Source organism: Nicotiana tabacum, chromosome 5 (assembly GCF_000715075.1).
Source record: "Nicotiana tabacum cultivar K326 chromosome 5, ASM71507v2, whole genome shotgun sequence".
Lineage (NCBI taxonomy): Eukaryota > Viridiplantae > Streptophyta > Magnoliopsida > Solanales > Solanaceae > Nicotiana > Nicotiana tabacum.
Genome location: NC_134084.1, coordinates 66166634 through 66187149, shown reverse-complemented (window position 1 = coordinate 66187149; position 20516 = coordinate 66166634). Strand labels below are relative to the sequence as shown.

General features: G+C 35.7%; 1 protein-coding gene across 1 annotated transcript; it reads left to right on the top strand.

The window, feature by feature from the left end:
• The first annotated feature begins 17976 nt into the window (after window positions 1–17976).
• On the top strand, window positions 17977–19206 carry LOC142180799 (uncharacterized). Its single transcript, XM_075252873.1, has 2 exons — window positions 17977–18306; window positions 18766–19206. The coding sequence occupies exons 1-2, from the start codon at window positions 17977–17979 to the stop codon at window positions 19204–19206; spliced, it is 771 nt and encodes a 256-aa protein (XP_075108974.1).
• Window positions 19207–20516: the final 1310 nt, after the last annotated feature.

The following is a 20516-nucleotide window of genomic DNA, read 5'->3' as shown; positions in this document are numbered from 1 at the left end:
TATTCTCCGTAATTTAAAATAACATTATTAGATGAAGAAAGTATACATATGCAACCTCATTATTCATTAATCATTCAACTACATCTTTATACGAAGAAAGAAAAATTATATTCAACCACAAATCTAAACAGGAGGAATTCAACAGGAACAAAGCCTGATTAATATTTCATTTTTTGCTTCAAGCCGAGATTGTACAAATGTGTACCTGGAAACAGCAGTACAAGAACAAAAGAAGGAGAAGTCAGCAGCAGTAATAACACAGCAACAGCAGATTCAGCAACATCGCAAACCAGTACAGTAGGAATAGCAGAAAACCCAGGAGACTATAAACGACTCCAAGTATAGTGAAGAAGTAAAAGGCAGGAAGGTTCTGACTATTTCAGATCTTAAGCGAGGCAATAAAGCAGTAACTATTTTTTTTCAACTTCAAAACTCTCCAAAATGAATTCTGCCCCTGTATATTCAGTGTATACAGAATGTATATCGGGTGTATACTTCTCACTCCGCCCCCTTTTTTTTCTTCTCTCTATCTAGTTTTTCCTCTCTTTTTTTCCACCCTTCTTCCTAAATTTTCTCTTCTATTTATAGCAAAATTTTTGAAATTTTCAGATTTGTTTTTTATTATTTTATTATTTTTTTAATTAAAAGAAATCCCACTTACAAATTGCTTTTATTTTTTTAGAAAAAGAAATCCCACCTTTATTTACTTTTATTTTTAAAATTCCAACTTTAATTACTTTATCTTATTTAAAATCCCACTTTTTATTTTTTTAAAAGAGAATCTCACTTTATTTAACTTTTCTTTAAAAAATAAACCACTATCTTTTCTTTTTCTTTTAAAAATGCTACTTTCAATTACTTTAAATTTTTTAAATTTTCAGATATCTTTATATTTATTTTTTAATTCCAACCTTCTTTTACTTTTAAATTTTTTAAAACTTTTTACTTTTTTTTTAAATTTTCTACATTCTTTTACTTTTTATTTTTTATTTTTTTATTTTTTATTTTTTTAAAATCATTTCCGAAATTACTATATATATATATATATATATATATATATTACTATATATATATATATTTTTTAAAATAAAAATAATAAATAAAATAAAATATTTTCGGATTTTTTTATATATATAAAAAAACAAAAAATAAAACTATTAATAGTGATAATTCACTTTTTATTATTTTTTTTTTTTGGTTTTGTTTTGTGTTGGACAAAAATGAAGAAGGGGTGTTGGGTTAATGGACTGGGTCGACCCAGTTCGAAATGGACTGGGTCGTAGGGAAGATTGGGCCATTTTTTGGGCCTATAGCTTGAAATTGAAGAAGAGGCCCAATTCCGACTTTCTTTATATTTTCGCTCTCTTTTCTTCTTTTATTTTTCTAAAACTAAATTATAAAAATACTTAAACTATTATTAAGAACTAAATTAAGTTATAAAGGCGCAAATTAACTCCCAATAACAATTAACGCACAATTAAGTATTAATTAAGCATAAAATTGTATATTTGGACATTAAATGCTAAAAATGCAAACGATGCCTATTTTTGTAATTTTTAATTTTTGTAAAACAATTTTAATTACTAACAATTGTAGAATTAAATCCTACATGCAAAATGCGACATATTTTTGTATTTTTTATTAATTTAGCGAATAAACACGCACAGACAAATACAAATAATTCTTCAAAATATCACAAAATTGTACACCAAAGAAAAATCATTTTATTTTTGAATTTTTTGGGAGTAATTCTCATATAGGGCAAAAATCACGTGCTTACAGCTGCCCCTCTTTGCCCGGAGACACGAAGGGTTTTCGTGCAAAGACAAAGCGAGCGATTTTTGCCCATCCGAGTACTCCGTTGAAGCATTTTTTGAAAAAGATTTGACCGAACCTTTGCTTCAAAGGTTTCCTACATATCCTGGGCTAAACAGGAATCAGGTCAATGTAGTTCGTGAAATTTTGGTAGCTGGGACTACCGTTGGACTGCAATGTTACTGTTGTTGCATGCTATTACTACTGCTTACCGATCTCCTTGTTACACCGTGCTTAAAAAAACAAGAAGCTAGGCTAGAGTACAATTTGTTTTTGTTGCCTTGCTTCCTTGTCTGCTTGCATTTCTTTCGGTGCTTTACTTCTTTTGACACATGTACTTGAGTTTGTACTGTGACCTCTTGTTGCAACCTTCTGTTTCCCGGTGCCGGGGAATTTTATTGTTTCCTGCTGGGGATTCCTATTGTAACCCTCTGTTTTATTGTCCTCTGACTTGATTTTGAAATGTATGCCTCTGTTATCTAGGCGGGCTCCCAATTTTAATACTTGAAAATTAAAGACTTGAAATGTATGCCTCTGTTATCTGGGCGGGCTCCCAAGTTCAATGCTTGAAAATTAAAGACTGAAATGTATGCCTCTGTTCTATGGGCGGGCTCCCAACTTCAACAACAACTTTAAAAATGAATGTCATTCCTCTCTTCAACCAATACATCGCCATTCTGTTCTTCAGGGGGGCTCCTGATTTCAACAACTTTAAAAAATAAAATCCTATTCGAGGGCGGATGAACCCGAAATATCCTATTCGAGGGCGGATGAACCCAAAATATCCTATTCGAGGGCGGATTAACCCAAATATCCTATTCGAGGGCGGATGAACCCAAAATATCCTATTCGAGGGCGGATGAACCCAAAATATCCTATTCGAGGGCGGATGAACCCAAAATATCCTATTCGAGGGCGGATGAACCCAAAATATCCTATTCGAGGGCGGATGAACCCATATATCCTATTCGAGGGCGGATGAACCCAAAATATCCTGTTCGAGGGCGGATGAACCCAAAATATCCTGTTCGAGGGCGGATGAACCCAAATATCCTATTCGAGGGCGGATGAACCCAAATATCCTATTCGAGGGCGGATGAACCCAAATATCCTATTCGAGGGCGGATGAACCCAAATATCCTATTCGAGGGCGGATGAACCCAAAATATCCTATTCGAGGGCGGATGAACCCAAAATATCCTATTCGAGGGCGGATGAACCCAGAATATCCTATTCGAGGGCGGATGAACCCAGAATATCCTATTCGAGGGCGGATGAACCCAGAATATCCTATTCGAGGGCGGATGATCCCAAAATATCCTATTCGAGGGCGGATGATCCCATTTTCAACATCTTGGAATTGTCTTACCTCCGACTGTTTTTCTCCAAATCTTATTGTCTTGCTATCTCTTAAAACTTGAATTGATTTCCTTGTTCTTCTGAGAAAATTTTCGACCATGGCAGAAAATCTTCTGCCCCAGTTTTGATGCTTTTCCTTGTTCTCCAGGTGGACGCCTGACTTCTGATATTTCAACTGTTCTTCCTTGTTCTCCATGTGGACGCCTGACTGCTAATTCAATTCTTCATCCTTGTTCTCCAGATGATTGCTATTTCTTTTCTTCATCCTTGTTCTCCAGGTGGACGCCTGATTGTTGTTTCTTTCATTGCTCTTCCTTGTTCTCCAGGTGGACGCCTGATTTCTGATATTTCATTGCTCTTCCTTGTTCTCCAGGTGGATGCCTGATTACTAATACTTCAACTACTCATCCTTGTTCTCCAGGTGGATGCCTGATTGCTGTTTCTTTCATTGCTCTTCCTTGTTCTCCAGGTGGACGCCTGATTTCTGATATTTCATTGCTCTTCCTTGTTCTCCAGGTGGATGCCTGATTACTAATACTTCAACTACTCATCCTTGTTCTCCAGGTGGATGCCTGATTGCTGGGGATAATACCACTGGGGAGTCTCCTTTCTTTCCTTCCTTCAAATTTAATTTTTTTTCTTTTTTCTTTTTTTTTCTTTCTTAACACTGCTGGGGATAAAAGTGTTATCTTCTTGGGATAACGTTGTTGAGGATAACGCTGCTGGGGAATTTTATCCCTTCAAATCGATGCTTCATTCTTCTGGAAGCTGCTGGGGAGGATAATGACTCTTTGCTTTTCTGAGCACAAATGTCATCTCTTTGTTTTGTCTGCTGGGGATCAACTTCCTCCATTGGAAGCTTATTATGTTGGGGGAAACCCTGGTTCAAAGACCACTTCCTTGGTGCTATCTTTATTCTTCCCCAAATGGGTACCTGATTTCCAGAAAATTTTCTAACTGAAAAGAAAATTTTCTGTCCCAGTTTGCATTTTCCCTTATAATCTTCACTGCCATTCCATTTACCTGTTTCAAACCAAATAAAATTTGTTAGTTTAAAAACCCAGTGGTTGGTTATGATACTCCTACTGGGATGGTTTTTTCCCTTTCTCCCTTCCCCACTCTATGTTGTCCGACCCTCTTGGAACTTGGTCGAAAATCTGTTGGGGATGCTCCTACATCTCGATGATCTGTCGGGGGCCCTCTTGGAATTAGGTCCACAATTTTCTCAACTGTTGTTTTCCTGTTTTTCTCCAACTTCCCCTGGAAATTTGGTCCTATTGGGATCTAGGCCCCTTTCATCATTTGGTCTTGCGACCAACTTCTTTTCTCTTTATCGCCTTATCTTTGGCGTGTCCTATTCGCATTTTGCTTTGCATCATTTTGGCAACTGGTAGTAAGCTCTGAAAATCCTTTTCAAAAACAAACTGCTGGGAAGGTAAGTCTTTTAAACCAAGAAATGAAAAAGTGATGATTTCAAAAAATAGAAAAAAGAAGAAGTCTTTCTGAACAACTAGGGAAAAGGAAAGAAAAGAACTTATCTGAATGATATAACCGATTCCAACGATCATGTCGCGCATTCCGGATTAATCAACCCAGTCTATTTGTATCAATCAACCTTCCAGACGGCCTCATGTTGCTGGGGATAAACAGGCACTCAACTCTTTGCGGATCCTTCCCGCCAATCTTGTTTTGTCGCCTCATAGTGCCCTTCGAGAGGTTTTCACTAATAAGACTCTCTCATTTCTCTCAACTCCTGTCGCCTTATGGTGCCTGTGAAGGTTTTCACCGATAAGACTCTCTCATTTTATTTTATTTTTCAGCTGGGAATTGGAGTGTTGCCGATATGACTCTCTCTGTTGGGGATTCTTTTGGCTATCAATTCAGTTCCAGCTTATGATCTTCTTCTTTGCTGGGGATCAGAGTGTTATTCCCGACTTCCATTTGCATTGACTTAGCACTTCTCAGATACTGATCGGGAGGTCTTTTTTGGACATCAATAGGGATTTTTGTGTATGGCTGAAAGGAGAAGGGGGTATCAAAAGTTCAAAAATAATTTTTAGGGGTAAAATAGTACAACTCTTGGAATCAAACTTTCTTGCCAAAATTACAAGCGCCAACTTCTGCCCCAGTTTTTCTTGCTTGGGGAATTTTATTTTGTCACAATATGTTACCTTATGCACACTATGTTACACTATGACCGAGCCGTGAGGCGCCTACGTATCCTTCTTTGAGGAATCAGGTCAAACGTAGTTCCCATTCCTTTGTTTTTTTTTCTTGACTTTTCTTTTGTTCTTATTATCATTACTTTTTTCGTTTTCATTACAGATTCCAAAAGAGGGGTATGAAAGAGTAAATAAGGCTCAAAAGGGGAAGCAAAGGTCAAAGTGTTTGGATAGAAGAAAGAATTGTCTCCGTCATTTCATTCTCTGATAAATGCTAAGTACAAACAAACAACAATTACAATTACCAGAAATCATAATATCTCTTAACTGCGTCAGAATTGATAGCCATGTCGACGCATTTCCCTTCGATATCTGTGGATCATAAAGCGTCGGGCTTGCTCTGTTTAGATTGCGATGATCAACACATACCTCGGATTTTCCTTTTTTTTTTTTGGCACCACATTAGCCCACCAATCAGGATATCGAGCGGCCCGAATAACCTTAGTATTCAGCTGTTTGGTCACTTCTTCCTTAATCTTCCCACTCACGTTGGTTTTGATCTTCCTGAATTTTGCTGGACGGGGGGTAATGCCGGGTCAGTGGGCAATTTTTGAACCACTAGATTGGTGCTTAAGCCCGGCATGTCGTCGTATGACCATGCAAAATGTTTTGAATTCAGTAAGTGCTTTGATTAGTTCTTCCCTGATGTTTGGTTCCATGTGGATGCTTATCTTAGCTTCCCTGATGTCATCCGCATCCCCTAGATTGACGGCTTCCGTGTCATTTGAGTTGGGCTCTTTTTTTTTTTTTTTCAACTTGGCTCAACTCTCTGTTAATTTTTCTGAAGGCTTAGTCCTCATCGTATTCCGACTTATCATCACAATCTTGTACTATAAGTTCGAAATCAGATTGATTGATTTCTTTTTTTAGACTAGGTTGAAGATCCGTCGTGCATGCCATGTCATTAGAATCAGTAGAAAGAGAACTGTTCAGAAGACAAAAATAAGAAGAAAAATTAAAACAAAATAAGGAATGAGGGAAAAAAACTTTCACTTTATTAAAATACGGGATAGTAAGGTTTCACACTTTGGCGAGCACAAGAAAGATTTGGATTACAACCCTGGAATAATCCAGACAACAAAAAAGAAAATCAGAGCCCACTACCAAGACTCCCTTCGTATAGGAAGAGGAGTAGCCATTCAATTGTTGATTTTTGCTTTCAACCCCACAAACTGTACATCTGCCTCATTGAACCCTTTTCCCAACACCATAACTGGCTTGTTATCCACCTTTTCCAACTATACCACCGTTTTCCCACTGGTTAACATTTATTTTGAACCGACACGGATCATCATCACTGTTTGTGAGGGTTTCTTTAGCTTCCCTCCTTCGTGCATTAGCTCAATAATGTGGGTTTCAAGTTGTGCCGGCAACGGGTTCTGATTGATGTTGGGTGCCTCTGGTGTCTGAACCTCAATCTTGTTGGTGTCAATAAGATTTTGTACTGCATGTTTCAACTTCCAACATTTCTCGGTATCATGACCGATAGCCCCCGAACAATACTCACAGCTTACCGAGTGGTCCATATTTTTGGGAAAGGGATTTGGCAATCTGGGCTCAACAGGACTCAACAAGCCTAACTGCCTTAATTTGTGGAACACGGCAGTATAGGTTTCCCCTAACTCAGTGAATGTTCTTTGTATTTTTTCATTTCTGAAAGCCTGATTTCCCCGGAAACCTACCCCTGGAGGGTTCTTGTAGGCTCTTGGTGGTGAATAGGTGTTTTGCAGTGGTGTATGTGTGTTCTGGGGAGCCGGTGCGCGCCATTGCGAGCGAACCGGAGGCTGAGTATATGTTTGGGTTTGGTTAATGGAAGAATGGGGCTCTGTAAGGTGATAGTAGTGTTGGGATGAATTGTGGTGGTAAGTTGATTGGCGAGGTCGTTGTTGATTATAGTAAGGCGGTGAACCTCTGGGTCCCGACCAAATTCCTGAACCAACTACCGCTGCTTCCTCTCTCTTCTTTCTTCCGATTTCTCCTACCCTGCCTTGAATAGCTTGAGTAGCTGCCTTAATTGCTGAATAGCTCATAATTTTATTTGTCTTGAGGCCTTCTTCCACCATACCTCCCATCTTCACTACCTCGTTGAATGATTTCCCTACCGCTGAAACCAAATGGGCATAGTAAGTTGGTTCCAAGGCTTGGAGGAAGTAGTCTACCATTTCACTCTCCTTCATAGGAGGATCCACTCTTGCTGCCTGTTCTCTCCACCGAAAACCATACTCTCTGAAACTTTCATTATGTTTCTTCTAAAATTTTGTCAAAGATAATCTATCTGGGATGATTTCCAGATTGTATTGGAAATGGTATGTGAATGCCTGTGCCAGGTCATCCCAGGTGTACCATCTCCCATGGTCCTGGCGTGTATACCACTCCAAAGCTGATCCGCTTAGACTTTGACTGAAGTAAGCCATCAATAATTCATCCTTTCCCCCAGCTCCTCGCATCTTGCTACAGAAACCCCTTAAGTGGGCTACTGGGTCGCCGTGCCCATCGTATAGGTCAAATTTAGGCATCTTGAAACCAACTGGTAATTGTACATTTGGGAACAAGCACAAATCCTTGTAAGCTACACTGACTTGCCCACCTAATCCCTGCATGTCTCGGAATGATTGTTCTAGACTTTTGACCTTCCTGAACATTTCTTCTTGTTCAGCATTTTTGGCTGGCTTGTCAATTTCGGTTGGGATATCAAAACGAGGAGCAGTTGAATGGATTTCGGAGGCTTTGAGGGTGGGCTCCGGGGGTAATATTGGTTGTCCTGGGCCTGGAATGTAGGCTCACTAGGAGATTTGTGGAATGTAGCCGGGGGAGGTGCTACGAAAACAGGAGTCACAGGTGGAGGAAAGTATGAAACTGGTTTTGGAGGTGGAGACTGCGGTGTTTGAGAGGTGGTTCCTCGGTAGTGTTGGTAAATGGGGAAATTTGGGGATAATTCAGTGGTAATATTATCCTGAGTTTGGGTCATTGATGGAGCAGGGTTAGTTGGGTAAGATAGGGGTAACTGCCCTGTAGACCAAGCCTGGTACATTTCAGCCATTTGCTGTTTGAGTTTAAACATCTCTTCTTTCATTTTCCCGACATCCATCTCCTCTAGCTCAATACCTGTGTCAACATCTGGGATAGACATACTTTCGGGTATTCGTCCTTTTGATCTCGTGTGATAATGATAATATGTCAGTATACTCTTTAGAGAAACTAACTGCTTGAATTCTGGAAATGAACAAACTTGTTAGTTTTGAGAATTTAACACATATATAATTACACGTTGAGATGCAATGCTCCTAGACAAATATCCCCTTTCTATTATGCATTTGCTCGACTGCTTGTGTCGTCCCAGTTTTCTTGAAAATTTTATTCACTTATATTTTATTTTATTTTATTATATATATTTTATTGTGGTGGTCGAATCTTATAGAGATTGCCTACGTATCATGCCCCCGCATGAATCAGACCTTGCGTAGTTCGGACCAATAAAAGATAAGCAATACTAATCATTTTTTTTTCAATTTTCAAATTGGGTTTCAAAGGTTTAAAAATGACCTACAAACTAGAAAATCAAACGACCCACATATTATAATCAAAAGTTTTACAAACTCCAAAACAAACGGCCAGCTTCCTTTCTCCGTTTGACAAATGCAACCATACGGTTATTTTTGCAAATGTGGCCCCGTTCAAATTTTGAGGCCGAAGAGGATTATTTTATGACACTTTACACACTTGTCCGTTCTTTTACGAAAATAGCCTTTCGACAACTGAAAGATACTCTGAGGCTATTTCGGCAAGAACGGTTTAAGACGCGGCCGAAGCTGGCTCGGCTTATTATGACAAAATTCAAACGGTATTCACCTGACCGCCGACTATTTATTTTTATTTTTTTTTAAATTACAATAAAAACCTGGTGTTGCAAACACGGCCTTTCAGCGCCTCGGGGACGAAGATTTTTAAGGCTGTGTGGGTCAACTAGACCAAAATCCTAAACATGACCCAAAAGGTGGTTGTTTATGCAAAGTCGGCCTTCTGGCGTCCCATTCGGAAACATTCGGCTATGTATTGATAAAACAACGTCACCCGACTTCTTTATGACTCTTAAAATTTGACATATTGTTTTTTGGCTATTTTGTTTTAGCAAAAAGTGGAGGCTGGACACTGCCCGACTTATTTATGAAAAAAAATTAAAATTTTAACATGTTTTTTATTTATTTATTGGTTTTTGGCTATTTTAGCAAAAATGGGGGTTGGACCCGATGAGGGTTGCCTACGTATCTCACATCCGGTGAGAATCAAACCCGCGTAGTTCGGGCAGGTCATGAATAAAGTAAATAAACTGATTTTAAATTATGATTATTTTTTTTATTTTTTTTTGTAAAAGAACTGCTTTAAAAGAAGAAAGGAAGTATATTTTTTAGATTTTTGATTGATTTTCTTTTTGAAAGAAAGACTTCTAAGAATTCCTTTTCTTTTGATTTGAACTTTGAGAATTTCAAAAGTAAAAGGAAGATATTTTTTTTGTTTACTCTTATTCTAAAGAAGAAATAAAATATTTTTTGGAATTTTACCTTTAATAAATGAAATGCTTTCTAAAAAAAATTTTTTTTTTTGAATTTTGAATTTTCTTTTCAATTTTTAAAGAAGAAGGAAAATATTTTCGAATTTGTTTTATTTTATTATATATATATATATATATTTTTAATAATTAAAAAGACTTTCTTAAAGAAGTCAATAATGGAAAATATTTTTGGATTTTTTGTTTTGAAAATTGGGAGTCTAAAAAAAACTTTTCTAGACTTTTTGGCAGGACAAATATTTTTGCAACAAATAAAGATATATATACATTTTTGGAAATAAAGAAAAACTTTTTGGATTTATATATATATATATTTGCAACAAATAATAAAACCACTTTCAACGCGACTCTTTTTATTTTATTATTTTGAATTTTTCAGAAACGAATAAAAAAAATTATTTTAAAAGTAAGACTCTTTTTCATTGTCATTTTCAGGGGAAGACAAACTATTTTCCTTTATATATATATATATATTTTGAAAAATAAGACAAAACAACGATTTTTTTTTTCTTTCTATTTTTTCTTTGGTTTTAATAAAACAAACTAATAAGACATTTTTTTTCATTTTCTCAAAATTTCGGCAGAGTTTTGACAGTATTTGATCATTGGTTTTTTTTTTCCAAAAATAAACAATCAATTCCCTAACCGCTATTTTTTTCAATTTAAAAATATTATTCCTGATATTCAAAAGTCAGTCAACACAAAAGTCCGAATCAAATAAATGCGCAAATAGCAGCAAGTAAGATGCATCAGGATGGTCATTTTCATTTTTTGGTACACCTGTCCTAGACAGACCCAACACCTGTGTTGAGCCTCCAAAGTCAAATACACGTGATGCAAACAAACGTTCCTACTAGGGATCCGGCATGTAGCTGAGTTATTCTAAGTGAAAAACCTGAGGCATATTGTTCTAGCCCTGGCTTACCCAAGTGGACAACTTGAGCCGAAATGGGGGCAACGTACCGGGAGCACGAAAGTCTGCCCGGCCTAGTTACTTGTCCCAACTTTGTCTTATTTGGTATGACTTCTAACAGAAAGGTGGGCCACATGTGATATATGTATTTGCAATTGCTATGATTTCTGCCAAGAAAATTGCATCTGAAAGAAATATTGAATCCGAATTTCGTAAGAAACATGTGATATATGTCGCACCTCCTTTTTCCGCACCCGCGAGGGTGCAAGGGAGTTTTTCCAATTAAAGGACAATCGAGACGGGATTGGTTTATTTATTTCAGAGTCGCCACTTGGGAGATTTAGGGTGTCCCAAGTCACCAATTTTAATCCCGAATCGAGGAAAAGAATGACTCCATATTACAGTCTGCGTACCAGAAATCCGGATAAGGAATTCTGTTAACCCGGGAGAAGGTGTTAGGCATTCCCGAGTTCCGTGGTTCTAGCACGGTCGCTCAACTGTTATATTCGGCTTGATTGTCTGATTTTATACAAATATGAACTTATGTGCAAATTTTATCTTTTAACCGCTTTATTATTATTGTTTTTAAAAGAAATATGAACATCGCTTAAAACACGTCTTTGGACTGCGTTACATGAAATGCACCCACAATCCGGAACACGTTTTATTTGATGTTTTGGGATTTGGATTCGGGTCGCATGAAATGCACACCCAGGCTTAAGAAAGTAAAATATTAAACATGCGCCTAAAGAGACTATCGCGTTATTATTTTGGGGAAGACCGTGAAATTCGCTAAACGGTCCTTCCGAATTCTAATTAAACCATACATTTTGTGAGGGCCCCGCAATCTATACGTTTTATTTGGCGAGGCTCGTCTCATTTTTATTTTTACAGGATAAACCTACAATGACTATATTTTCTATTAAGTTCGTCTCTAAACTAAAAGAAAATCTCTTAATTATTTACATGCTGAAAAACGTAACTTATTAGTTATTAGTTTACGGCTAATGCGAATGGAAAATTGCGATTGAGTTTGTACAAAGAAAAACTGCTTTCATTTTATATTCTGTTATTCAATAATACTAGAACATGAGATTGACCATAATATCAAAAACAAATTAATTATTCTCCGTAATTTAAAATAACATTATTAGATGAAGAAAGTATACATATGCAACCTCATTATTCATTAATCATTCAACTACATCTTTATACGAAGAAAGAAAAATTATATTCAACCACAAATCTAAACAGGAGGAATTCAACAGGAACAAAGCCTGATTAATATTTCATTTTTTGCTTCAAGCCGAGATTGTACAAATGTGTACCTGGAAACAGCAGTACAAGAACAAAAGAAGGAGAAGTCAGCAGCAGTAATAACACAGCAACAGCAGATTCAGCAACATCGCAAACCAGTACAGTAGGAATAGCAGAAAACCCAGGAGACTATAAACGACTCCAAGTATAGTGAAGAAGTAAAAGGCAGGAAGGTTCTGACTATTTCAGATCTTAAGCGAGGCAATAAAGCAGTAACTATTTTTTTTCAACTTCAAAACTCTCCAAAATGAATTCTGCCCCTGTATATTCAGTGTATACAGAATGTATATCGGGTGTATACTTCTCACTCCGCCCCCTTTTTTTTTCTTCTCTCTATCTAGTTTTTCCTCTCTCTTTTTTCCACCCTTCTTCCTAAATTTTCTCTTCTATTTATAGCAAAATTTTTGAAATTTTCAGATTTGTTTTTTATTATTTTATTATTTTTTTAATTAAAAGAAATCCCACTTACAAATTGCTTTTATTTTTTTAGAAAAAGAAATCCCACCTTTATTTACTTTTATTTTTAAAATTCCAACTTTAATTACTTTATCTTATTTAAAATCCCACTTTTTATTTTTTTTAAAAGAGAATCTCACTTTATTTAACTTTTCTTTAAAAAATAAACCACTATCTTTTCTTTTTCTTTTAAAAATGCTACTTTCAATTACTTTAAATTTTTTAAATTTTCAGATATCTTTATATTTATTTTTTAATTCCAACCTTCTTTTACTTTTAAATTTTTTAAAACTTTTTACTTTTTTTTTAAATTTTCTACATTCTTTTACTTTTTATTTTTTATTTTTTTATTTTTTATTTTTTTAAAATCATTTCCGAAATTACTATATATATATATATATATATAGAAATTACTATATATATATTTTTTTTTTAAATAAAAATAATAAATAAAATAAAATATTTTCGGATTTTTTTTATATATATAAAAAAACAAAAAATAAAACTATTAATAGTGATAATTCACTTTTTTTTTTTTTTTTTTTGGTTTTGTTTTGTGTTGGACAAAAATGAAGAAGGGGTGTTGGGTTAATGGACTGGGTCGACCCAGTTCGAAATGGACTGGGTCGTAGGGAAGATTGGGCCATTTTTTGGGCCTATAGCTTGAAATTGAAGAAGAGGCCCAATTCCGACTTTCTTTATATTTTCGCTCTCTTTTCTTCTTTTATTTTTCTAAAACTAAATTATAAAAATATTTAAACTATTATTAAGAACTAAATTAAGTTATAAAGGCGCAAATTAACTCCCAATAACAATTAACGCACAATTAAGTATTAATTAAGCATAAAATTGTATATTTGGACATTAAATGCTAAAAATGCAAACGATGCCTATTTTTGTAATTTTTAATTTTTGTAAAACAATTTTAATTACTAACAATTGTAGAATTAAATCCTACATGCAAAATGCGACATATTTTTGTATTTTTTATTAATTTAGCGAATAAACACGCACAGACAAATACAAATAATTCTTCAAAATATCACAAAATTGTACACCAAAGAAAAATCATTTTATTTTTGAATTTTTTGGGAGTAATTCTCATATAGGGCAAAAATCACGTGCTTACAATATATATGAAGAAAGAATTTGATAAAAATGTTGAAAATTAAATCTCAAAATCTCTCAAAGAATCTTTTAGAGTTGACTGTTGAGTACTTTTATACATAGTAGACAAGATTACTTTTCACTCATAATAGAGTCGAACAATTCGAAGCATATGATAATATTTTTGGTTCTCTAAGCGGTAAGAAATTGAGATCACTAGATGATGGAAATTTGAAAACATATTGTTTTAATCTTGAATGTTGCTTAAATTATAATAATCAATTCGATATTGATGGTTTAGATTTATTTTGTCAATTAATCGTGTTATGAAAAATTGTACAATTAGAAGATAACAATTTATTTGATATACTCAATCAAATAAGAGGATTTGATTCTTTTTTCAAATTTCTATATTGCTTATAGTATAATATTATTAACTCATGTTACCATTACTTCATCGGAAATAAATTTTTCAAAACTAAAATTGATAAAATCTTACATAAGATCAACAATATCGCATGAGACGTTAAATGGATTAGCTATATTGTCAATGAGAAAGACTGTAATGTTCGGAGATTCCTAAGTGACTAATTAGGAAAGTAGCCTTCTTATCTTGGAGACTTGGGCTTAGCTTCAGTTGATTAATAATGAATTCCATCTTATCAACTAATGAGGCCCAATTGGAATTAAGGCCCAATACCATTCAACAATAAATACCAGCAAAAGGAGCTGAAGATCCAAGCATTATATGGTACAATTCTGTTACAATCCCAACTGCATATCCTTCTCTCTCTAAATTCCTAACCAACTTCTTTTCTTCTTCTTTTCTTCTTCTTCTATTTCAGGTACTCTTGTTCAGTAGTTATGGTGGAACTATTGTACTTAGTTTAGTAGATTCATTGTAAAATCATTTTTTTGACATTTGATTAATAAAGCTTGGGTTTTTCATTCTCATTTCTTCAATTCTGTTCATTTCTTGAAGAAAACTACTAGTCTATTACAAGTTGGTATCAGAGCAAGTCCTGGCAACATGACAGCACCAGAAACCCGATCCAAAGTTACAGAAGAAAGTATCAAAAAACTGGAGAATCAATTACAAAATTACATGGCAGAAACTAGTAAAAAGCTAGAATCGAATGACTCTAAAATGGATGAACTGAATCACAAATTCGATCTTTTGATGGACAAGTTCTTCGCAAGCAAGGATGGAATTTTGGGAAGTGCTCCAACAGCTGCTCATACAATAGAAGGATTTGTAGTAGAGGTAGAATGATGGAGAATCACGAGATTCCTGTGGGGTGATTCCAACTCCAAAATCGACTGCCCTTACTTCGAAGAAGGAGATCCAAAAGCTTGGCTGCGAAAATGCGAAAGGTATTTTCATTACAATCATATAATTGATCCACAACATAAACTTGAAACTGATGTACTGCATTTGAATGGTAGAGCAGAGGCATGATATTTTTCTTATCAATTGAGTAGGGGTACTGTTAGATGGGGTGAATTTGTGGAGGAAATCTGTAAAACATTTAATGATGCTGATAATAGCAATCTAAATCTGCTAGGAAGTTTAAGAGGGTAGAGCAAAATGGATTAGTTAATGAATATTTGGAGAGGTTTGAAGATTTGAAGGTATGGGTGTTGATTAAACATCCAACCATAGCTGGAAAAAAATTTCTGGGGTTTTTTATAGAAGGGTTAAATAGGAGATTAGGCATACTGTTAAAATGCTTGATCCCTATTCATTAAGTCATGCAGTAGAAAAAGTTATACACAAGGAAGAATTAATGGAGTCAATGAATAGGAAGAAAGGGTATGGAGGAAGACAGAACCCTCAGCCAAGTACTTTTGTTATTACTACAGGGAGCAAACCTTCTAGCTATGTACAGAAGGAGAATAACCATCAGACTTCAATCTCAGGGACTAAACTCTTTGAAGTTAGAAAAGCCAGGGGAGAATGCTATAAGTGTGGGGAAAGATACTTCCCTAGGCATGTGTGTAAGAATAAACAATTCAACACATTGTCAGGAACAACAGAACAAGAGCAGTTAGAGGTAGAAGATCAAATGGAGAATGAGATAGTTCCTGTTAAGAATTCAGAAGCTATCATAGATGAGACAATTAGTCTCAATGAATTGTCAGAGACTATTACTTTTACAACTATCAAACAGAAGGGAGTATATAGGAAACAAGTATTGATGATCTTAGCAGACAGTGGCAGCACTCATAACTTCATAGCTAGAAGCACTACCAAGCAACTAGGATGTGCAATCCAAGAAGCTGTACCAATGAGGGTAGCTGTGGCAAATGTAGCATCTGATGAGTTACCACTCTTGCCCTCGATTCAAGTGAAAAACTCAGGGCATTAAATTTGAACACAAATTGAGGTTATTAAATATTGGGGGTTGTGATGTAGTCTTGGAAGTGGATTGGATGAGAAAACACAATCCAATCCTGTTTGACTTTATTGCATATAGACTACAAGTGAGTGTGAAAGAAAAAAGGGTAGTTTGAAGGGATAGTCTGAGGAAGGCAAACTACATAGTATGACAACCACTGGGGTGAAACAATTATTGAAGAAAGGACAGGTTCTATGGGCACATTTGTTCACTATTAATGTACAAACCACATAATTACCAAGTAGCATACCTGATAAGATTCATGACATTATAGCTGAGTTCCCAGGATGTTTGCTGAACCAAAGTGTCTACCACCAAGAAGAACTCATGATCATCAGATTCCACTTAAACTTGAAGCAGTACCAATCAATATCAGACCATACGGGTACAATTATTTTTAGAAGAATGAGATAGAAAATCAAGTTAGTGAAATGCTTAATAATGGTACTATACAACCTAGCCATTCCACATTCTCTTCCCCTGTATTGTTAGTTAAGAAAAAAGATGGAAGTTGGAGATTTTGCATTGATTATAGGGAATTAAACAAAATGACAATTAAGGATAAGTTTCCAATTCCCTTGGTTGATGATCTTATGGATGAGCTTAATGGTTCTTGCATTTATTCAAAAATTGATTTGAGGTCTAGTTATCACCAAATAAGAATGAAGGAAGGGGACATCTACAAAACTGCCTTTAGAACACATCTATGACACTATGAATTTAGGGTCATGCCCTTTGGCTTGACCAATGGCCCAGCCACTTTCCAAAGCCTCATGAATCAGGTGTTTAAACCTTTTTTAAGGAAGTTTGTATTGGTATTTTTTTATGATATATTAGTCTACAGTTCTTCAATGGAGACTCATGTATTACATCTCAGAAAAGTACTAGAGATTCTATAGAAGGAGCAGCTTTATGCAAAGTTGTCTAAATGTGATTTTGGATAGGATAAGGTGGAATACTTGGGACACATTATCTCAGATGAAGGGGTTTCTACTGACCCTGCTAAAATTGAAGCAATGGTAAATTGGCCTGTACCTAAATTTGTAAAGGCCTTAAGGGGATTCCTAGGATTGACTGGCTACTATAGGAGATTTGTTAAATCTTATGGAATCATAAGCAGACCATTAACTAATCTGCTTAAGAAGAATGCCTTCCAGTGGAATAAAGAAGCAGAATCCGTCTTTCAGCAATTAAAGACAGCAATGTCAATAGTACCAGTACTTGGTTTGGCTGATTTCACCAAGCCTTTTGTGATAGAGACTGATGCATGTGCTACTGGAATGGGTGTTGTATTGATGCACGGAGGCAGACCTATAGGTTTTTTTAGCATAGCATTAACACTCAAGCACAGGGGATTGTCTACTTATAAAAAAGAGTATATGGCAGTTCTATCAGCTGTAGATAGGTGGAGGCATTACTTATAAGGGGCACTTTGTTGTTAAGACTGATCATCAAAGCTTGAAATACCTATTGGAGCAGAAGGTAACTACAACCTTACTACAAAAAGGGTTAACCAAGCTTATGGGCATTGGCTATGAGGTTCAATATAAGAAGGGCAGTGAGAACAAGGTGGCAGATGCTCTCTCGAGGAGACAGGAAGATGAATCTACTCTATTAGCTATATCCAGCCCACATGCTACTTGGCTGCATGATATTATTGATAGTTATGAAGGGGATCCTATAGCATTACAACTACTAAGAGAGTTAACCATCAATACTAACAGCAAAGAGGACTATACTTTACACCAAGGAGTCATCAGATACAAATAGAAAATCTATGTGAGGAAAGGTACTGATCTAAGGGAAAAGATTCTACAAACTATGCATCATTCTGCTATTGGTGGACACTCAGGGCAGCAAGGTACTTACAAGAGATTACAACTTCTGTTTCATTGGCCAAATATGAAAAAAGAAGTGTGTAAATGGGTGGAGGAGTGTGATGTCTGTCAACGAGTTAAATCTGAAAATGTCCACTCACCAGGCTTGCTTCAGCCACTGCCAATTCCAGACCAGTCATGGCAAGACATATCCATGGATTTCATGGAAGGATTACCCAATTCTGGGTGTAAAAATGCAGTGTTAGTGGTGATTCATAAGTTCACCAAGTATGGTCATTTCTTGGCCATTAAACACCCATTTTCAGCTCAAGAGGTTGTAGATCTATTTCCCAAGGAAGTCTATAGATTACATGGGTTACCTAAAATAATATGGTCTGATAGGGATCCTATATTCACTAGCCATTTCGGGCAGCATCTTTTCAAGACTATGGGCACCAAATTGAACATGAGTACAACCTATCATCCATAATCAGATGGACAGACTGAAAGGCTAAACAGGTACATGGAAACTTATCTACGAGCGATGGTATTTCATAATCCTAAGCTATGGACCAAGTGGCTTCATTTGGCAGAATGGTAGTATAACACCAACTACCATAATGCACTGAAAATCACCCCCTTTCAAGCACTGTATGGTTATCCACCACCACAATTACCTACAGGATCCTTGCCTAACACATGCCAATCACCAGCAGGAGTGAGCGTGGCTCAGCGTCAACATATGCTACAAACACTGAAGGATAACTTGACATAAGCACATGCTCGCATGAAGTTCTATGCAGATAGACTAAGATCAGAAAGAATAAAGCTACAGCCTTATCGTCAATCCTCTATAGATGTGCGCAGAAATGTGAAATTATGTGCCAAATACTATGATCCATACAAGATAGAACAGAAAATAGGATCTGTAGCTTACCGATTGCAGCTTCCACCCGGGTCGCAAATACACCTAGTGTTTCATGTCTCACAGCTGAAACGTCGCATAGGCCCCACCATCGTTCCAGCACAACAACCTCCCCTCTGCGATATGGAAGGAAAAGTCTTGATTCAACCAGTCACCATTCTTCAGAGAAAAATGATAAGGGTCAACAATGGAGTTGGGGTAAAAGTATTGGTTCAATGGGCTAATTTGAGTGAAAAGGAAGCTTCTTGGGAAGATTGGAGCTACATCAAACACCGATTTCCAGAATTTGTGGCTCAACTACGACCTTGAGGACAAGATCTTTCTTGAAGGAGACAGAGATATAATGTTCGGAGATTCCTAAGTGACTAATTAGGAAAGTAGCCGTCTTATCTTGGAGACTTGGGCTAGATAGGGAATGGGCTTAGCTTCAGCTAATTAATAATGAATTCCATCTTATAGGCCCAATTGGAATTAAGGCCCAATACCATTCAACAATAAATACCAGCAAAAGGAGCTGAGGACCCAAGAATTATACAGTGCAATTCTGTTACAATCCCAACTGCCTATCCTTCTCTCTACTTTCTCTCTCTAAATTCCTAACGAACTTCTCTTCTTCTTCTTCTTCTTCTTCTTCTTCTTCTTCTTCTTCTTCTTCTTCTTCTTCTTCTTCTTCTTCTTCTTCTTCTTCTTCAGGCACTCTTGTTCAGTAGCTATGGTGGAACTATTGTACTTAGTTTAGTAGATTCATTGTAATATCATTTCTTTGACAGTTGATCAATAAAGCTTAGGTTCCTCATTCTCATTTCTTCAATTCTATTCATTTCTGAAGAAAACTCCTAGTCTATTACAAAGACTTATTAGGAGCAATGATTATAAGAAAATTATTAATAACTTTGCATCTAAAAAGAATTTAAAAATAGACTTTAAATAAAAAATAATAACTTTTTTCAAGTTAAGCTCCCTCATAAAGTTTAGCTTTAAGCCGCAAAATTTGTCTGGCCGCCCTAATAATAACAAAGGAATGCATTAAATCTTCTTTTCAAGTTTGAGATATTTATTTTAATTTTTCAAGTTACGATTAATTATTAGTTCTCCGATGGAGATATTCTTTAATTACCGGAAAAGTACCATCTATATCAAAAAGTAGCAACTACTCCCTCCGTCTCATAATATGTGTCATGATTTTCTTGTGCATGTCCCTTAAAAAAGAATAGCTTTTGACTATTTTGCCCTTATTAAATATTTTCTCAATTTGTGTGTCGGCTCTATCAATGACATTATACATATTTTTACTAAATGTGAATGTAATTGATTATTAAGGGTAAAAAAGAAAAATATAATCAATTTTATCTTGAACTTCGAAAACGACAAATAATTTAAGATAATTATTTTTAGTAACCACGACACATATTATGAGACGGAGGGGTAATACGTGAAAGCAATCATTTGATCCTTATGTTCATTATTTGAAGTTTGAACTTTTTAATTAGTTAAGAGAAAAATGACTATTTCCTTGTAATGGTGATATTAAGAATTCAATAAATCTCCTTTACACGTAGATTTAACTTTGACTAGTAGTTAGGACTTTAGAATAAATTTATCAAATTCATATTTGCCAG